The 21,817-nt window shown below is 42.4% G+C and overlaps 1 protein-coding gene across 1 annotated transcript in view; it reads right to left on the bottom strand.

Annotated features, from left to right (window-relative positions):
- Nucleotides 1–11,915, bottom strand: part of fat1a (FAT atypical cadherin 1a) — a 68,764-nt gene extending 56,849 nt beyond the window's left edge. Inside the window, exons 1-2 of the mRNA XM_067250144.1 lie at nt 11,794–11,915; nt 7,183–10,474 (exon numbers count right to left, since the gene is read on the bottom strand). Of these exons, the coding sequence (XP_067106245.1) occupies nt 7,183–10,447 (3,265 nt within the window). The 5' untranslated portion in view covers nt 10,448–10,474; nt 11,794–11,915. The remainder of the gene's footprint in view (nt 1–7,182; nt 10,475–11,793) is intronic.
- Between the last annotated feature and the right edge of the window lie 9,902 nt (nt 11,916–21,817).

Here is a 21,817-nt window from a genome sequence, read left to right as displayed (position 1 = left end):
CATTAAGGGAATACAGATTTTCAGGCAGTTGCCTAGACTGAACCTGAAGGCTCAATACAGGGAAATTATTCCCTTTTCAATCGCAACTTTTATCACATTACATACTGTAGTCCAGGCCCCAGTCCTTTCTTCATTGGTATAGCACAGGGCTTATGCTGTCATCTGGTGATGCTTGAACAATTCGGATATTCCACGAGTGGAACAAGGTTTAAACTGTGCTTTAGCACTGACAGCTTATCAGGAGCACATAGAGGAGCACGATGCAAACATCAAACAGAGCATCCATCTTCATCTACCTCTGTTTGATTTTTTTTTAAGTGTCCGTCCATTCAACATGTGAAACCTCAAGACTCGTTACGCCAAGTACCATCTCACCTTGACGTTAAGTCAGCTACGCTTTAAAAACCAATGCATCAAAACTAAAGCTTCAGAATAAACAGCCCAAAGCCTCAGAATAAACAGCCCTGTTGTGTGCTCTCTCCCATTACAACTGGACAACGCTGAGAACAACCTTTTGTCAGGTGCAGGGTAGCACACAAACTGAAGTTGTTTGAAAGTGATGGGGGTGAGAGTGGCTCTAATTAGGGCTGGGCGCTATGGCTTAAAATGTATATCATGGTATCATTTGAAGCACAGACGGTAACAGAATATATATATATATATATTTGTTCTTATTACAATATGTAGTCCATTTGTTTCAACAGATTGCAATCCGCACTGAGGATCCAGAAGATTGCTTTCGATGTTGGCGTAGATTGCGGAAGATTGCTTGCGATGTTTGCGTAAAACTGATAAAACTGCGATACTCGCCTAAAACGATCTGTAGGATAATTTTATGCTGTGCCTGGAGTGTATGGGGTGGTGACAAATCTTATTTTTGAAAGGCTCTACCGCGGTTAGCACGGTATAGTCAAAATCCATATCGTAGGCGAATTCATACCGGTATATTTCTATACCATCCAACCCTAGCTCTAATAAACACAAGAAAAACATTGACAGTCAAAAGTTCAGAGTTCTGTCAGTCAAATTATCCTTGAGTCACTCACATAATAGGATCCCATTCTGTCCTTCATAATCAAATGACAAAGTTCTATGTCTAGTTCTGACAGAAGTGCTTGAAGCTTCAAAATCTCTGTGCATTCTTCAGTTTGTGAGAGGGTTAATCCACAATAGTTTGCACAGGAAGGAGACAAAGTGTAAACCGACCGTCATTAGCCACAGTCAACATTAGCATGACAAGAGTTAACACGCAATCAAGCGGGCCATCTGCACTAGGCACCTTTACAGTTTTTTTAAAAGGCTTAATGGGCTGAGAGAGCAACAAACTTTTAACTAGGGGAACGTGTGCTATTCATTTTGTGCCCTAAAATCCACTTTTGCTGCTGCGCATTCTTTGTAACATCCCCCCAGCAACGGCGCTGGAGCAGCAAGTATCAGGAGTCATGTGCCTCTTTGGAGTGTGCTAAAACAGTCACACTTCTGCCAAGTGCTTCTGCATATCCAATACAAAAAAAGTCAGGGCACGGGTGCTCGGGTTCAATCAATCTCCCATGAGGCCTTGCTAAAGACATAGTCGTCACCTCCCACCCCCCTCCTCTCTCTCCCTGGTAACTGGAGGCGGCCATACATGAAAAGGCAAACCACTCAGAGAATACCTTTCTTATCTGGCATCGCTGAGGGGTTAGTCTACCTTGCTCTCGACAGGAAGGGCAGAGGGGGGACACTTGAAGGAATGGAGAGGGCAGGGGCAATGTGCATTTTGAAGAGGGTGGAAAGCACATGCGCTCACAGAACTAGGCCTATGTCATTACATCTCAAACCAAATCATCTGCCTCCACAAAGGCCTCTTTCACTGTGCCCCCTACTAACAAGTTGAAGCGAAAGGTCAATGCATATATTATCTAATGAGCATCTGGTTGGAAGAGGCCGTTCTATTGGGACTACGTCTGAAAATATCCTGAAAATATGCAAGCAACACTGATAAACACCCCTCTGCTACTACATGGTTCATAATTCAACATTATCCATTTTTATGTTCTTATCCCTGTGGTTCTGTTTTTGAACTTTACTGAACTAAATTGCTTTACAACATCTTGACTGTTCTCATCACAAAGTGGGCTAAGAAGCTTGAAGCCTGATCTGAAAGGTGGAAAAAAGATACTGAAGAACGTGTTTCTGGTTGTAATTAAACAAAGTCTTTGCACCATGGATTGCAAACAAGATAGGCTAGTCCCCAACAGGCTGATTCAAGCTTAACTGAATAAAAAGACACAACTCCTTGACTAGAAAGTAAATGATATAATTATGTATTGCAAGCAAGGGCATTATCCATTTTAAGTTAGACAAATGTTTTAACATATCACAGTGTGAATATCACTATGTACTGGCATTGCATTTTCATCCTATATCTTTAGTCATTTATTGGAAAAACATTACCCTAATGTGCTTCAACTTTCCACAAATCTTCATTCCCCCTTAATAAACAGATAATTGCCCATCGGCTTCTTACGGGATTGACAACTCATCACCTTGTGCAACCAGAAACATCTTCCCCACTGATGGTCCTCAGTAGCCTATATATAACCTGCTGAAATTGGTCTTCTCCTTTTACACCAACCATAGCCTCAAGGCCCTAGTTGTTTGTTCCCCAACTGCTAGACGTTTCTAAATTAAATTATCTACATTCCAGGTCTGTCTCTGGATACATCATTCAGGTTAGTGACATACGTTAAAGCCCCAAAGTGTGTCAGGAGTCCATGAACTCATTTACCCCAAGAGCAGTGTCTTGACAAAGTGGACAAAATTAACCTGGTACGCACACCAAATTTCACCAGGGCTCCACAGAACCCACTGCTTCAAATGTGTTTGTGAAATGTGCCAACATTTATGAAAGTAGCACAGGGACCAGGGCAGACAGTTTACAACCCCATACCAACAAACAGGAGATGTTTAAAGAAACATGATTCCAATCTTAGAGGCACCAATTTTGAGTTTGGTCTCATCTCATGAGATGTTTTGTGGTAAAAAATAAGTCATAGCTTTCTTGAAGCTGAGGTTTCATTGGTGAACTTACCCCCTCAATTTAATGAACCTAAACATATATTGAGAGTTTAAGAAATACCTTACAGGAAAACTGGGAAGGCAGAAATATATGTTTGTTTTAAATAAGAGGTGAGGGAGTCAGACAGGCACCTAAGTCCTTTTAATTTACACATTCCTCACTGCCGCCTCTCCTAATCCCAACTTCAAGTTTACAAAAATAGTGAATAAATAAAGCATGCACATGGCATACAAGAGTCTAAACACATTTAAGCAAACCAGTAACAGATGTCTGCAGTCTTGCCTAATTCACTCCCTTGGAAAAAACAAGAAAAATAAACTATTTTCCAGTCAGTGTGTGGTTTCTGGCACATCCCCCTTCATTTTACCTACTTTTCATTTGTTTTCTGGTTTGACCCCTTCTGGTGCTTTTTAGTTCAGATTTACCACCTGCAGTCGCACCACTAGAACACCTCTCTGGGGTTGCGGGATGGGCCCCAAAGTTTTACAGTGATTTCTTTAAGCACCATTGTTTTCAAACCACATACCTTCACCCCACCCCCACCCCTACTAACCCCCCACCGCTCCATCAGAAAATGTATTCCCAGGAGGGCCTTCATTGCCTGGGGGATATTTGGTTTGCTACCAGCTCTGCCTGTGATCCTGAACAATGGAGTTCAGTGCAAAACAATACTATAATTGCCACTCCTGATAAATCACTTGAAGAGGCATGGAGATGGACGTTTGGAGAGGAAGAACAGGTCAGGCTTCCAAATGACCTGCATCCTACACATTCAGGAAATAATTTCAAACAAGAATTTGGTGGTTGTGTAGCTCTACATCAGGGGCCTCAAACACGTCACTTGCAAGCTTCCGCTAGCTTTTTAATAGCTCTCCAAATGCTTTAAAAATATAACAAAATAAATGTGTCTGGCAAAATATAAATGCACCCAGGAAACCTCTTCCTATTCATAGATGCCACCTACGTCACTTCCAAACAGGCCGCCGCCATATGCACTACCGATCTCTCCCAGTATGGCCGCCCACACTGCCGATTTCGATGAGAAAGTTCAATTTTAAGCTCCGATCCTTAGCCTATTTGTTACCCCCAGTTTTCTTTGGTTCCTTATTATCTGCCCCAGGCTTGTCCCAATTGGCTTACCATGACAGAGCTAGCTATAAACATTTATCTTGTACATAACCCTCCCCATACAGTGGGGATAGCTTGAAGGCTTTCAAGAGTACGGATGTTTATCAATATGCTGTGGCTGGATGGGTGAATGACGTGAAAGTGCGGCACATGGCCACCAAGGACTTATATTTAATCATGGGAAAGTTATTTATTATTTGAAAGAAATCAAATGTATGTTTTTGGTGCAGTTTACTCTGACTAGGTAGCGAGTTGTTAGCTAAGTGGCTAACAGCTAGCTAGCACTCATCTTAGTTCCACTTAAGCTCACGGCTAGCTGTCATTAATCTTGACAATGTTCTTTAATGTCAGATGCAGGGCTTGACATTAACTTTTTGAGGCACTTACATTCTATGCACAAAAGCCATTTGTCCAAAACCTTTAAATAGCCTGACCTAGTGAAACGGGCAAAACTAGCCTGGCTAACGGAGGTCGCTTTCTCAGGCAAATGACGAATGAAACAGGCTTGGTTAAAGAAATCCAATATTCTGGCTATCTTCGGTAGGCTCATATCTACCAAAAGCAGTCCTCCCTGACGTTTGTGGTGTCGAATGGAGTGAAATACAACATTGTGAACACTGCCAGTGAGCGCCCGAGTCTGACTCTGAGGCTAACGTCAAAACCGGGGGACCAAGGCATGGCTGCCGCCTACTACGATGCGGGCGACGCATTCTCACTCAAATTGCAAGACTTTCATGCGACAGATCAATGGGAATCGCGTTCTCTCTTAAATGCTGTCCTCCTTGACCTGAGCAGAATTCACCAAGATGAACTTCACCGAAACAGAGGAAAAAATCTGGCATATTGCAGGCATTTCTAAGGCCGAGTAGGTAGGTAACATGGCGGCGCAAAGCTACAGTGACGTCATGTGAATCAAATCAATTTCAATCCAATCAAATACACAGATGTCCTGCCATCCTCCAACAGTTAGGCTACCGTTTGGCAACACGTCATCACATCAGTAACACTGTAAGCGAGCTACTGAGGTTGCTACTGTACTGAGCTAAAGCAAGGAGGGATATTAGCAAGAAAGTTTAGCTTATCATTTTGCCAGATCTATGATGAATAAAGCAAGGCCAGCCCAAGAAAAAACTGAAAACCTACTTGAAGAATGTGACAGCAAGTTCTTTTCACAAATGTGAAGAACAAGTGTGTGCTAAGGTACCAGAAATTCCGTTGGTAAAAATGCAACATTGAGAGCCACTTCACTCAAGTCCATTGCAACCTTGCACAGGTGACCGAGCTAAACAAAAACACTAAAAAGACAAACGTTTACTTAATGTTCACAGATGGCTGGATGGTGAAAGAAGCGACGCCTGCAATGGCTGAAACATTATTCAGGATCCATAGATGACTTTGATTTGACTTGATTGTAAGAAGTTCTGACTTATTATGTGACATGTTGAAATTTGATACATATGTATACAAAAAGTTGATCTCTCCAATTTAAAAAAGGTTGGAGACTGCTGCTCTACATGAATGACTTGTCTTGTTTCAAATGCTGCCCAGGCCCTTTGATATCCACTCTGAACCAAAGATATCCCAGCATAGGAATTCAACACATCTGAATGAGGCTCTTATTCAGTTTTAAGATGAAAATGTCAGCTACCTTAAGATGTAACAAAGTTTGAGCAAAAGGTTCCACAAACGTAATAAAGGGGGCCAAGCAAAAATATCAGCTCAGTCAGAGTTGTTATTATTTGAATTCCACGCAATTTACTACCACGCTACTAACATTGTCCCTGATATCTGTAAACAAAAGACATTGTATTACATAGAACCAAGTCTCCAACAACTACCCCAGAGGGAACAATCAGAGTAAGACTGGACAAGAACAATGGAAGACAGATGGTCCTTGAGACTAAATTCTTCATGGCAGCTCATCACGTCATGCTAAATTTACCAGCAAAGAAAGTGTGATTTCCCTACTGGTTCATGGAAGGCACTGATAATTTACTCCTCTTGATAGCATATGCATCCACCTGAATCTAAATTAACATTCAACAAGGGATTTTAATTTCTGTCAGTTACTTTACATAAGAACATTGCATATGCAGAGACTATAAATGAAAATGTATAGGCCTATGCCAAAACGCAGATGTTTTAAAGCATCAATTTTCACTGCCCCATTCGGACATTAAATATGAACAGCACCAAGCATAAACATAAATTATATGGGAAAATCTCAAGCCACCCTAAATATAGTTCCTATATAAACAAGAAAGGGCAGTGAGCGAAGGCCTGATACACACAAAAAGAAATGACCGTTAGCCATTTGTGGGGGAAAAATGTTTGAATTCCAGACATCTTATTTTAAGCTTTTTGCACAGGTGCTCAATGGTTCTGAACAGCTGAGAAAAGTATTAATACATTCACAGCAAGACCACAGGAAGGCTAGAAAGTGCATTTTGTCACATATAAGAATAAGATCTTTTGCACAGCCATGAGAAGATTTTCTAGATAACAGTTAAATGTGTAGGCTAACTCAAGTAAAATATTGGATTAAATAACAACCTATGCATGAGATCATATCTCTATATTGAACCAAACAATAATTACACAGTGCTCATGTCGGTTGCAGAGGGGGTGAAATCACTCAGCAATACTTTTAATTCCACAGCAACTAGTTTGGAATGTCTACTGCAAGTCTAAAAGACAGCTGCTCCATCTGTTCCTGCCATCGCTTCTCCACTCACGGAAAAAATGAAAAGAATCAGGAAGCTTCCTAAATTCTCCAGGAAGCAACATCTACATTCCGTACTTGTCTCACACACTAATATTTTAGGGAGACAAAAAAGAAGGGCATTGAGGAGCGATCTCCCCCATTCTAAATTGCTAGTCATTTCAAATGCATGCATTTCCATTTGGTGTCTTGAATAATTAATGACAAACAAAATGGCCTTTCATAAAGCAGATATATGATAATGAAATGGAGAAATGGGGAAGAAACTCACCAGTCTCCTCATCAATGGTGAATATCCCAAGACCAGATCCATCCCTTATGGAGTAGCGAAGCTCTCCATCTCTACCTTTGTCTTCATCTTGAGCGGTTACTTTCATCACGGAGGTCCCGATAACAGCATCCTCTTTTATAAATCCCTTATCCACAAACGAGGGGAACCATGGCCTGTAAAGATTCTCATTTACATCCACCACGTCCACCTCAATGAAACAGCTGGATGACAAGGACATGGGCTTCCCTTTGTCTTTAGCCTTTGCCGTGAGATTGTACACCTGTCTTTTTTCATAATCCAGATTCTGCACGATACGTACCGCTCCGCTGATTTTGTCCACCTCAAAGTTCCCACCTCCGTTGTCAGTTAGGCTGTATCGTACCTGACTGGATGGTCCGACATCAGGGTCATGAGCTTCCAGCCACATAATCACAGTGCCAATAGGGAGATCCTCTCTCACTTTAACTCGGTAATTTGGAGGGACAAATTTAGGAGGATTATCATTAACATCTTCCAGAATGACCTTTAGCAACACTGTGGACACTAGCTGAGGTTCACTGACAGCTTGATCACGTGCCGCAATCTTCAGAACATAAACCGGATGTACCTCGCGATCCAATGGTCTTTTAACCGTTACAACTCCGGTCTTCTCGTCAATGGCAAACTGGTCAGTGTCTGCCAAAATGGAATATCTTACCATGCCGTTATCTCCCTGGTCTTTGTCAGTGGAATCCACCTGGATGATTTCCGTCCCCACAGATGTACTCTCGCTAATTTCCACCGAATACGTGTCTTGCAAAAACTGAGGACTGTTGTCATTAGCATCCAAGATCTTAACGTCCAAAAGGCGTGATGAGGATTTCTGAGGTATGCCGAGATCATAGACAGTGATGTTTAATGTGTAGTGGTCGGTTGTCTCCCTGTCGAGAGGAGAGTGAACCAGTAGCCAGCCATTTTCCATATCTATTATGAACCGGCTCTCTATGTCTCCCCCTGAAATGACGTACACCAGTTTCCCATTGAACCCACTATCTGTGTCAGAGGCACTTAAATGGACAATCCTGGCCCCGACCGGAAGGTCTTCTTTAACCTCAATGACACTGGGAAAAGACTCGGCAAACTGAGGGGAATAGCGGTTAATGGAATGAATATCCATGAAGTTATCATCAGGTTCCGGTTGGTTGTGGACTTTGTTTCCTTGGAGCAGCTTTTCTGCCAGCATGGTAGCAACACCTGTGTCCACACATTTCAGTTGGACAGGCTTGCGAGCTGTAATAACAGTTATATTCATGAACATTGGTTGAGTCTCATTTTCCCCGTCGCTGGCAGTGATGTGTAAGCTATGAAAAGATACTTTAGCAGCCTCCCCCTCACTAAGCGTCTGTTTCAAGGAAAGCACACCTGAGTTTGGGTTTAATTCAAAAAGATCAAGGTTGTTTCCTGATTTTATATTGTACCGTACCAGTTGTAATTCATCAGCATCAATGGCAGACACCGTGGTTATCTGCTCTCCAACGCCATGGTCTCTGGGCACAGTCACCTCACAGTCTATATTCTCAAAGAGGGGGTTATTGTCATTCAGGTTATTTAACATGATGGTAACTGGTGCCTCAACCTCTCTGCGAAATGGGGAGCCCCAGTCAGAGGCTCTGACTTTGAGATGATAAATTCTTGGCATCAGTTCATAATCCAGAACCTCTGAGGTGCTGATAACACCAGAGAAGTAGTCGATGACAAATGGCTGCGGACTGACGTTGGCGATGCTGTAGGTCACGTACCCATTCTCCCCGCTGTCTAGATCTGTGGCTTTAACCGCCAACACACTGGTCCCAATGGGTACATTCTCATCAACGCTGGCCTTGTAAGATGTCTGCTGGAACTCAGGGGCGTTGTTATTGACATCAATCACATCAATGATGACTTTGGTCGCTGCCCTCTTGTCGCTGGTGATAACTTCTAGTTCATATCTAGAGACATGATCAGCATAGACAGGTCCGATTGTGGTTATTAGACCAGTGTCTGCATTAATAGCAAAGCGATTCTTCTCAGACTTTTGTTTGAAAGCATACTTCAAATTAGGATATTTTGGCAAGGCTGTTATCATAACAACAGGTGTATGTAAAGGGGCAAATTCACTGAGATTGACCCTGTAAACTGCCTGATCGAACTTCGGTGGCCCCACTTTAAACTGTGGGGACGTGACGTGTATGACTTTAGCCGAGGAGAACTGAGGAGGGCTTCCTTTGTCCTTGGCCTGCAGAGTGAGGTTGTATCCGAATGGCTGGCTGTCCCAGTCTACATCCTTGACCGCTTTGATTTTATACTCCTTGCTCCCAGGACTGGTTCTCATAGCCTTGAACTGCTGGAGGGGGTCCCCTGCCACCACACTCAATGACGCAATCTCCCCGTTTGGTCCCTGGTCGTTATCCTCAACTGTCACGATGGCATAGGAGGGGTCCGGATCAGCATCAGATGGGGCCAGGGTAACCGCAGTGATAACAGGTGCATGCTCATTGGCCTGCTCTACCCTGACAGTCAGCTTAGCCATGCTACTGAAGCCACTGCTCCCGTATAGTTTCATGCCTCGGTCCACAGCCAGGATCTCTAGTTCATACAGCTTAGTCTCGGAGTAGTCCAGCTTGCCGGTCAATGTCACCACGCCACTTGTCGGGTGGACGGCAAACATGTCTGTCCCCTCCCTAAAGCTATAGTAGTACTCTCCATTAGTCCCAATGTCCGCGTCCGTTGCCGTGACTTTGGCCACGCTGGTCCGTATGGCGGTGTTCTCAGGCAGAGAGATGCTGTAAGAAGTGGGGGAGAACAGAGGTCTCAAGTCATTGGTGTCGAGTACCTGGACCTTGACCCTGGTGCGTGCCTCCAAGTTGGTACCCCTCTCCACAGCTTTGACTGTGAGCATATAGTGGTCTTTAACCTCCCGGTTCAAAATGGCTGTGCTGCCTCCTTTGGTCCTTATGCGCAGGAAACTGAAATCTCCCAGCAAGTAGTCCTCTGCTTTGAATAGATTCTCGTTGTCCCCTGCCATTATCTTGTACCGTATCTCCCAGGTTGAGTCTGTCATATAGATGCCCATCTTAGCATGGCTCTCCAAGAAGGTCTTAGCAGCAGAGTTCTCGTATATTGTGGCATTGTAAACGGAGTGGGTGAACTGCATAGGTGGGGCCCCCTCCTGCCTTTGATTGTCAGCGCTGCCACAGCAGAGGAGCTGCAGGAGCAGCACGAGCAGTGAAGTCAAGTGTTTCCACATTTTGTACCGTGTTCTTCACCGAACCGCCTAGAAAATAAACAGCAGACAAAGGAGAGATAATTAAGATTGTTGTGTATTGACATTGTGTTGTTGGTAGGGACAGCAAAAACAGATCGACATAATACACTGATTTTTGGTATTACTGACAATATTGTAACAAATAGGTTCCAAATGTTTTAATGTGTAACATTACATGGAAAGCAGAAAAACAGGATGGTGATTTGGAGGGTGGATTTCAGTTTTAACTTGATCAAATGTATCTATGAAATGCTTTGATCCACATAAAATTAGGCTATGCAAATATCTTAAGAATATGTCACGTCAGAAATGTGGAAGAACTCCTGTGTCACATTCCATTGAGGCATTATACGTATGTCCAAATCATGCCCATAGCATGTTTAGAAGTCGGAGCTAAAATAAACACTAGGCTGTTGTTTAGGTTTCAAATTGGGTTCTCCTGTAGTGAAAGCTCTGAAGACGACAATATGATATGAGCCACAATCTACCAACAGATATCACTCTCAATCTAGAATGGGCTACATTAGAAACAGTAATGAATAAATACATCTGAAAAAGACCAAGAGAATAAGGATATCATTGTACTGTGCCTTACTTAAAAGTCTGCTAAATGGATTAATCTCCTAATGATAAACTGTGCAATAATAGGTTAAAACTATAACAAGTTAGTAATAACTACAGTTTACATGATAAATTACTAGCCAAAAGTCACAATGGGAGTCTGCATGCACAACCTGCACGAATTTAGTTATAGAAGCCTTGTTTTTGCATGGTAGCCTACCTAAATACTTGACACAATGAAAGACATGTTTTCTTACAGGCGTTATTTTTTCATTTCGACCAATATGTTTAGTAATTATTTTTTGAAAGTTTGTTTTTACAATGAAGGGAAACAAATTAGAAGTTGGCTGTTTCATTCAAATCTGTTCTCAGACTATTTACTTTTAACATCCCTTCCCCCAACTAAACCCATTCTTATTCATTTCACGTAGAAACGGCAGCCGTGCGCGAGCCAGATGCAGGCTCTACGGATTGTTAAAAACGTTGAACACTAACAATGCCCCAACTGCAACGCAAAAAAACGGGTTAAACTAATCATGCCGTATAAAAACTGTTGAACCACTACCGGAACATCATACGCAACTATTTGTATACTTTACAAATCGTTTCATAACAACTTTAACAGTTTCAAGAAGAAACATGAGAAGGACTCCGATTTCTCACAACAGTCAGTCCGCTATACTTGAACTTTTCACACGTTTCATAAGGCAAAAGACAATTCGTTGAAGCCAGCAAACCCACACGAACGCAAACAAAACGTTACATACCTATTCCTTCATTAATGTCGTGGATTTGGTGGTTTTTCATGTAGTTTAAATGATCCAAATGTCTGCATGGTACCTAATACGTGGACTCGTACCCGCGACTATCCACCTTACGCTCTCCCTTGTCTTGATCCCTTTCGCTCTCTCTCTCTCTCTTCCACTCTGAGTTGGATGGTATCTCTCCGCGTTGCGCACGCCCGGATCTACTTACTGGTGGCATGAGCATAAAAGAACCCTTCCTCTCCTGCTTCTCTCAACCGAATAACGGAACATTGATGTCCCCTACACGCGTTTGCCTATTTTCTAAATGTTTAAAATGAGCTTAGTTGAAAACAGGTTTATAATTGATACATAAGCACAAACACTATTCACTGAATTTATTAATTTAAAATTTTGCATTTTGGTTGAGATGAAACATTAGTGGACTACTCAGGTGTTTCATGAATGAGAAACTGTGTATAAATCAAATGCAAAAGTCGGGGTGTTTGAGTCAAACGATGTAACCTAGGCTGGTATGTTTTGGAGTTTCAAGTCAGGAGTGTGGCTCAAATGCGATTGATGGCGCTCTCCCACTACTATTACCTTGAATGGTCTTTCAGAGGCGCTGTGCTCTATAAAAATGCTGCACATTAGGATAAACAACAACTTCGGTGTGTGTGTGTGTATGTGCATGTGTATGTGTGTATGTGTGTGTGTGTGTGTGTGTGTGTGTGTGTGTGTGTGTGTGTGTGTGTGTGTGTGTGTGTGTGAGAGTGAGTGAGTGAGTGAGTGAGTGAGTGAGTGAGCGTGTAAGTCAATGTGTGCGTGTGTTTTCAAAGATATATGAGAGGCCGTATAGGCCATAATTCATACTTGGTCTCACATACACGCCATTACCTCACATATATACCATCATACTCTCACATATATACCATTATACTCTCACATATGTACCATTATACTCTCACATATATACCATTATACTCTCACATATATACCATTATACTCTTGCACATAAACTACTTGGTCTCACATACAACACCATAACCTCACATATATACCATTATACTCTCACATATATACCATTATACTCTCACATATGTACCATTATACTCTCACATATATACCATTATACTCTCACATATATACCATTATACTCTTGCACATAAACTACTTGGTCTCACATACAACACCATAACCTCACATATATACCATTATACTCTCACATATATACCATTATACTCTCACATATGTACCATTATACTCTCACATATATACCATTATACTCTCACATATATACCATTATACTCTTGCACATAAACTACTTGGTCTCACATATACACCATTATACTCTCACATATATACCATTATACTCTCACATATACACCATTATACTCTTGCACTTAAACTGGCATACTCTCTTACACACACACAAATACCCTCTTATATGCACCATCATACTAAAGTATGACAATATATGTAAGAGACAAATAGTATGTGTGAAACAGAATGTTAGTATATGTACGAGAATAACAGGATGTGTAAGAGAGAATACTTGTCTATGTAAGAGAGAATACTTGTCTATGTGAGAGAGAATACTTGTCTATGTGAGAGAGAATACTTGTCTATGTGAGAGAGTATACTTGTCTATGTGAGAGAGAATACTTGTCTATGTGAGAGAGAATACTTGTCTATGTGAGAGAGTTTGATTGAAACGGAAGGCAGTTTGATTGAAAAGGAAGTAGTACTGAATTCTCAGTTCCTGATTGGCTTACACATGAAGAAGGATTTGGGGTAGATGTAGCTAACGCCCACCTTCCCTATCAAGACGAGACTGAGTGACATGACAAGATAGATTCATTAATAACATTTTGCATACTCCAAATCCTGCGGCGTCATTGTCAGAAATGTTGTATCAAAGACGACAGCCATACACGGGGGCTGTTTCTAACGCTAACGTTGACAATGAAATGCGCCGGCTCTTCAGACCTGGATCAGGTGCATACTCGGCTAATTAAAGACGTCAACGGTTAAAACCCCAGTGCCACGGGACGGTATTCACACAGGCATTGGCATTAATTTAAATGATAGTTTGTTTCATCAATTGAAAAACTGATCTAGGACTTTTGACTGAAGTAGTGGGGGTCGGTATAGCTTCCTAAACAACTATGGAATTCTACATTTGAGTTTTTTAGTGGATTTGCTTGAATCGTTGTCAGAAATGTTGGAATCAAAGACGACAGCCATCCACAGTGGCTATTTCTAACGCTAACGATGAAATGCTCCGGCTCTTCAGACCTGGATCAGGTGCATCAAGGAGCGGCAGCAGCCCTCTGTCAGGAGCTAGTCTTAATGCCAGCCAAGTGATGGCGCAATCCCAATATCAAACTCTGCAGTATTTCGGTTAAGACTAACTCCTGACAGAGTGCTGCTGCCGCTCCTTGATGCACCTGATCCAGGTCTGAAGAGCCGACGCATTTCATCGTAACATTCTGTTTCACACATACTATTTGTGTCTTACATATATTGTCATACTTTAGTATGATGGTGCATATAAGACGGTATTTTTGTGTGTGTAAGAGAGTATGCCAGTTTATGTGCAAGAGTATAATGGTGTATATGTGAGAGTATAATAGTGTATATGTGAGAGTATGATAGTGTATATGTGAGAGTATAATGGTGTATATGTGAGAGTATAATGGTATATATGTGAGAGTATAATGGTATATATGTGAGAGTATAATGGTATATATGTGAGAGTATAATGGTATATATGTGAGAGTATAATGGTATATATGTGAGAGTATAATGGTGTATATGTGAGAGTATAATGGTATATATGTGAGGTCATGGCGTGTATGTGAGAGTATAATGGTGTATATGTGAGAGTATAATGGTATATATGTGAGAGTATAATGGTATATACGTGAGAGTATAATGGTATATATGTGAGAGTATAATGGTATATATGTGAGGTCATGGCGTGTATGTGAGATCAAGTATGAATTAAGGCCTATACGGCCTCTCATAAAGATACGATTTTACGCGGGCGTGTGCATGTGCCATCCACACATTAGTCGCAAAACGAAAGTGGATGATTTTGATAATGTTAACCGGCAAAGTAGTTTAAGGAGTAGGCTAGGGATGATGATGAAGAGCAGGATGATAACAGCCCAAAAGCAATAATACAAGACAGTTTCTCTGGTCTCTCATTTCACGGTCTTTGCAATTTGCCTAGACTACTTACCAGACTTGCTGGATAAACGTCTCTGCCTCAAAGTTCGATCAGATAAATCCCAACGAATTTTGGAAAACCGTGCACGCGATCATATCGCCGAATGGGAAAGTCACTCTTCTTGGAAAACTACACTTCCAACCCGTCTGAAATCCTTAAAAGCCATATTTTACACACCAGCCTTGCATGGCACATTGAAATTGTATCGCCCGCCTGTGTGCACCCGCCTGTGTGCGCCCGCCACACCGGTTCAAGAGCAGTAGAGCAAGACAGCCGTGCTGTTTCTAACGGGATGCCGCTGCTTTAGGGGGCAGTGCGTCACGAATCTCAAAGTCGGCGGCAGTTTCCATATTCCCATGCAAAGCCCTTAGAAAGAGCACTGGAAGACGTGTCTGAGCTGTTTTTATGACCAAACGGAAACATACCTAAATTAAAGTCCATACCATGCCTGTCCATATACATTCCCCTAAAACGTCTGTGATCTGTTTCTTGTTACAGTAATATAGGCTATCTAATTTCAAAGCTCAATTTGGGTATAGTAACTTTATCGAGATAATGCCACCCATTACTAAACAAGAAATGTATAAACTGTTCAATGAATTGCAAACCAAATATATGGAATCCTTAAGTTCTTCAGTATAATGGCATAACAAGAAAAACATTTACTTTTACTTCATCAGCAAGTGGTCAGCTGATGCTTTGTTGTGTGCTGGTAGTCAACTAATCCACATGCTTGTGCTCAGAATAGCATGATCCAGACCAGCCATCCGGTGTGTGAATCCCTGCCTAATGTCCATTCACCACTGGCTCATTAAAGTCACATTTGCCCAAAGGCTACATAAATGAGAGGCATAGTGCATGTGCATATGTGTTCATGTGTTTGAGTATGTGTGTGAGTTTGTGTGTGTGCGTCTGATTTTGCTGCTCCTCTGTGTGCTGGTGTTTTTGGATGGTCCTCTGCATGAGTGCGCACACATGTAACCTGTATATAGTGTGTGCGTATATGCATGGTGTGTGTATGTGTGTGTGTATATGCATGGCGTGTGTATGTGTGTGTATTTTCCTTCTCATGTTTTTTGTGAGCCCAACCACGACAGCACATTTTCCCCCACGAGCCTCCTCTCTGATCTACCCATAAAAGGTTTAATAGGATTCAGGTCAGGTGATCCCCATGCTTCAGACATTCCATTGTCGGGTGTGGGAGCCAGTAGGGAGGGGTGTTCTGCCCCAACGCTTTACCTAGAAACCCCCATAGGCTGATACTATCCCTTAACTGCACATTTGGGATCAGCATCCATTCTAACCTTTAAGCGTGAAGGTGTATGATGTTAGATCTGACCTGAAGTCAGGTACTGAGGACAGCATGGTCATCTTTGCTTTGTCAAGACCTAGTTTGAGGAAGGAAGATGGACAAGCAGGACATTAGCCCCAAACCATACGCGGTTCAGCAACTTCTTTTTGTTTGTGAATATGAATGGCTCCAACAGTCCAGAGATTCACCCGATTACAATAATGCTAATTAGAATTTCGTATTCAGGCTGTGGCCCTTTGTATGTCGTATGCCCCCCTCACCCACCCCCAGAAAAAACATCAGATCAGCTGTTAGCTCGGACAAGCAGAAGATTTAGGTTCTTGGCCTCATGTGTTGCGAAAGCATCTAGTTATTGTGATTACCAAAATGCTTTGTGTTCCATCTGTCTGTTCACTCTGTTACGCGGCTAGTACGCGGACGGGATTTCTATTAGTTATCTTTTCAAACGAGGGCAACCAATTCCTCAATAGCTGGTGCCGTGGTAGTCAGTCAGACACTGCAGGACTATGAAGCTGGGACTGGAGACCTGTGGTTAGGGTACTCCCACTTCACTGTGACTAATGTGTTTACTCCCAGGCCCCCCTCCAGCCTGCAACGTGATAGGGATCATGACAAGATACAGTAGATGATCACTGCCTGCAGGTCTGGAATACCCTGTGATTGCTCTCTCCCCACCAACACAATTGGAATGGAATCCGAAGCCCAAGGCTCCATGCTATCGTGAAACAGAGAAGGGGATGTTTGAAACTATTAGATCATATTCACCAAACAAATTTGACCCAATTGTCCAGATGATCCATGGCCCTAATGGCAACTTGGTTTGTTGAAACCTAACCCCCTGCCAAATGATGCCTGTCCAAGTACTCTTTACCCTTTTTATAACTGTTTGCTGTTGTTCAGGTAATAGTTCAGGGGTTCAAGGCTAAGATGTATCCAGGACATATCACCGCTGTGTCTTGAATATAAATTCTTACCCTCCCCAGGAGATGATCCTAACAAATCTTCATGGTTTGGTCTCCTCTTGTAATTACCTTAGAAAAAATGAGAGTATGGAAAAATGTGGCATCAATATTGAAAACAAACCGCTGGGAGGAATGAGACTTCCATACATTATTCATTTTCTCCTTTTTCCTGAATCACACAATGTCCACTGGGGTGTTTGATCTATACATGCCAATGTAAACATGTTTCAGTGTCAGGTGACAGGGTGTAAGGTAATGCACTTCTTCCAAACACCAATTGGTCTATCTTTAGTATTTGCTTTTCCATCCCTGCACAATCAATCTCATAACTTTTACATCTGCATATTTGACTTCGAATCGGAATCTCAAAGCTTGCATTTCAAAGCATTTTGCAATTATTTTGCTGAGGGAAGGAGACCTCCCAGGTGAATGACAATTGTACAATCCACTGATCAGAGTTATTAGTATTATAAACAGGAGGACTCAGCCAGAGAGAAAGATAGACAGCTAGAGAGAAAAAGAAATAAAGAGAGAAGGTCAACAGTGGCGCTCAAAAAAGGAAACGAGAGAGAGGTCGGCAGAGGTAAGTTCTCAAAAAAGGAAGGAAAGTTTGCTTTGTGAGGAGGAAAAATACTCATAAAGGCCAAGAGACTGAGAGAAACAGAGAGAGAGAGAGAGATAGAGAAATGAAGAAATAGAGAGAGAAATAGAGAGAGAGATAGAGAGCGATAAACAGACAGAGAAGACAAGAATAAGCCACTTGAATTATAAACAAAAAAAACAAAGAGCAAAGACAGACAGACGTGCTGTGAAGGTAAGGGAGATGCAATCTCCCTGACATAATGGGGTGTCAATGGAATTCAGTGTGCATGTGTATGTTTCAATGAAAAATCTTGGGAAAGTAAAAAATACAACTCATCATTTCACTGAAAACATGAGGTGATTGAGGTTGAGGAGATTCCTAAGGCTGTAAGATCATGTGATTTCACCTCCCTCTTTCTGATTGGTTTCTGCAGAGACATACAGGAAAGGCCACATAGAAACCTACGCCCCCTCAGATCTGAGAAACACTGTCAGACACACTAGGGAATTAGCACTAAGGATTAGTTTAAAAATATTCTCAACGTCTCCTTCACCATTCTCAAAGGGACTCTCTGAAGATAAATGCAATATCCTACTTTCAAACTATGGTACAGTATACAATAATATTGGCCATATACTGTAGTGTGTGGTTCACTTCCCTCTCACAATTCTAATCCCATTGAAACTGTGTTGGGATTATGTCGAAAATGAGCATTCCGGACGTGGATTTGCATGTTTGGATTAGCAAATCCAATGTAATGGAGGCTTGTGTTGGTTTACAAGCCCCCATCCTCCCGTTGTCTGTGTCAGGCTCACATTAAAACGATTTACAGCTCCCCATGATTGAAACGAACCCACGTTTCTTGTCTTTGACTCTGGGAACCCAGATTACTTCTCTCACTCTCTGAGAGAATAGAATGCTTTTTGCTAATATCAGAGGGAAACAGATGCCTGAAATGTTTGTGTCTCGCAAGTACAGCTCCACTGCCTCAATGAGCCACTCCAAACAACAGACCCTCAATCCTCTCTTTTCGTTTGTATCTAGGGAGGTTTAAGAAAGAGACCAAGTGAATGGGAGGGATAGAGAGAGAGAGAGCAGGAGCGTGTGTTAGAGAGAGACAGACGAAGAGAGAGAGGGTTGTGATTTCTTCAAGCCCTAATTTCCATATTGCTGGTAATTCTCCATCAGGCCCATGTTTTCCCTCTTGCAGATCGGTGCTGAGGATGCTGAAACAGCTTATAAAGTAAATAATGAACACTGTCAAGCACATTGTATTGTAAATCGGAGACTACTCAAGTATTTTACCGTATATTTACCATAAACTCTCCATGTCCTTTCCCTTTTCTTAGTGTAAAAAAACAACCCGGAATGCAAGTCCTGTGGCATTCATGTATAATGTATTGACACACACAGATTTGCTTTTCTAAGAGGAGCCATATCTCCTCTCAAATTTGGGGAGTTTAGGGAATGCCCCTGGGCCGCCACGCTGCTTCTTAATCCCCAGATCTGAGAGACAACACTTTGCTCCAGGGAGAGAGAATAAAGAGGCTAAAGGCATTTTCAATTTCTTTCTCTTTTACGCTCTCTCCCTTTCCCTCTCTGTCTTACTTCCTTGCTTTCCCTCTCCATCTCTCTCTCTCCCTCTCTCTTTCTCTCTCCACCCCCCCCCCTCTCTCTTTCTCTCTCCCGCTCTCTCTCCTTCTCTAATGACCAAGTGTAGAGGTTTTGTGTTTCTCCACTCTTGAGGAGTCTCTGAATGGCCTTGGCACACCCACTCCAGATGACGGCTGCGTAGCCCTGGCCTGCCGTGGATTCTTTCTCTCTAATAACATGTTAAGTTAAAAGTTGAGCTAAAGATAGTCACCGTTTTAACATGATGGCATTATCTCAGCAGGTGGAAGTTAAGGGTTATTCATCGCTAAACTAAAAGAAGACCGTGTCCCACAGAGCCACTAGACAGGCGTGTAATTTTGTTTGTTTGTTTTAGATTCCAAGGATAGAAACGAAGGACGTGCTCAAAAATGGAAGAGGAACACACTTCCTGCTCTTTAAATAGTGTATATTTTGTGCGTGCATTTTAGTGCATGGTCAAATGTCCAGAAATGCCATTATCTATGCAGCATAAGAGTCGCTTTCTTCGATTTGAGTGCATTCAAGGGTTAATGTCCTAACATATGAGCCAGCATACACAAATCAGTGGAGCAGTGAGGAGATGGTGGCATTCATCAATGATAGATGGAACTCAGTCCCAGCAGCACTCTGGCTGAGGAGACTCATTACACTACAGGAGATGCAGAGTACAGACAGAAACAGAAATCATTTTATACTGTTGAAATTGTTGAGTTACAAAGTGTTGTGTCAAGAATAGATAGTTCAAATTGGATGTTTTCTCTGAAAATAATGTGACCTCAGATGAAAACTAACCATTTTTATGAACTTGTCTCAATGTGTCGGCTGTGTTGATATTTAATAACTACTCTAAGTATCCTATTTTTATTTTCCTCTTCTTGTTATTTTGCTATCATGTCTCACAGTTGGAGTGAGTGAAGACACCTTGTGCATGTGATGGTTTTAATGAGAGCTGCTAAAATGCTACTCCAACTCGCTGAGTCAGTGTTACTCCAATCTGCTTCTCATCTGCAGGTGTTGATTAGATACTGTTTGATTGGAGGGAGCCAATCAGTGCCCTGCATTTGGGTGGTGTCCATTTATAGGACAGGAACATTTTTACTAATGTCCACTATTGCAACCAGCCAGCAGGACACTGACCACAGGAGCCAGGGGTGGAGTTTGCCTGGCAATGTGCCAGATATATATTTTACTTTGGACATTTTATTAATTTAGCAGACCATTTTAATCCAAAGAGACTTAAGAGTTCTAGTCATAGCTTCTCAAGGCTTTATCCAGCTCGGATGTAACCCTTGAATTTCTGAAAGCATGTATGTATGCATACAACATCCAATACAAAACCCCAACAGCATGAGATAATGTAGTTACTGTCTAATCTTGTTGCTGACTAAGAGCACCCAAGTCCATTGTGCCCCCCCCCCACCCCCCACCCCCATGTGCCATCTAATAAGAATCACCTGAACTGTCAGCAGTGACCTTTTCTCAGGACCAGGATCGATACATACTTGAGACCTGGTCGCAAACAAACCTCTGTTTACTTTACGTCGGAGCGTCTCTCACTCATTTCAAAAGGTCAACAGACTCTACGCCACCAATAGAAGGAGGGAAGTAGCCATCCTGCCCTTTGCTGCTTCTGATAGATGTGAGGGGTGTAGCCAAACTGACTTTCTCTCTCTCTCTCTCTCTCTCTCTCTCTCTCTCTCTCTCTCTCTCTCTCTCTCTCTCTCTCTCTCTCTCTCTCTCTCTCTCTCTCTCTCTCTCTCTCTCTCTCTCTCTCTCTCTCTCTCTCTCTCTCTCTCTCTCTCTCTCTCTCTCTCTCTCTCTCTCTCTCTCTCTCTCTCTCTCTCTCTCTCTCTCTCTCTCTCTCTCTCTCTCTCTCTCTCTCTCTCTCGCAACCGTCTGTTGCCCTTTTTCAACTTGGTTATGTGTGTGTGCATAACTGCATACAATTTCAGTGTGTCTGTGTGCATGAATGTGTTTCCACCCAATTATGCACTTCAGGTGGTGTGTGCGTGTGTGTGTGTGTGTTCACCTCTTCAAACTCTTCCAATGTGTGTACAGTATCTATCTTTCAAAGAGACAAGTTCAAACAATGTGTTATCTTCTGGAGGGGCGGTCCTCTCTTTGAAGGCCAAGGCACCGGAGCGAAGCATGCTGCCCTCCAGTCATGGCCCTAACTGGGTTTGTGTGCAAAACACCACACAGCCTCAGTCTGAGAGAGGAAGCAGCAACAGCAGCAGCCATTGAACTGGGAAAGAATGGTGGTGGGTGTGGTGGGGAGGGGAGGGGAGGGGGGGAGATTAGGCTGTTCAAACATGACTGAGGAA

The sequence above is a fragment of the Osmerus mordax genome, chromosome 14, assembly GCF_038355195.1.
Source record: "Osmerus mordax isolate fOsmMor3 chromosome 14, fOsmMor3.pri, whole genome shotgun sequence".
In the NCBI taxonomy this organism is placed as follows: domain Eukaryota; kingdom Metazoa; phylum Chordata; class Actinopteri; order Osmeriformes; family Osmeridae; genus Osmerus; species Osmerus mordax.
This window is presented reverse-complemented; position numbering and strand designations above follow the sequence as displayed.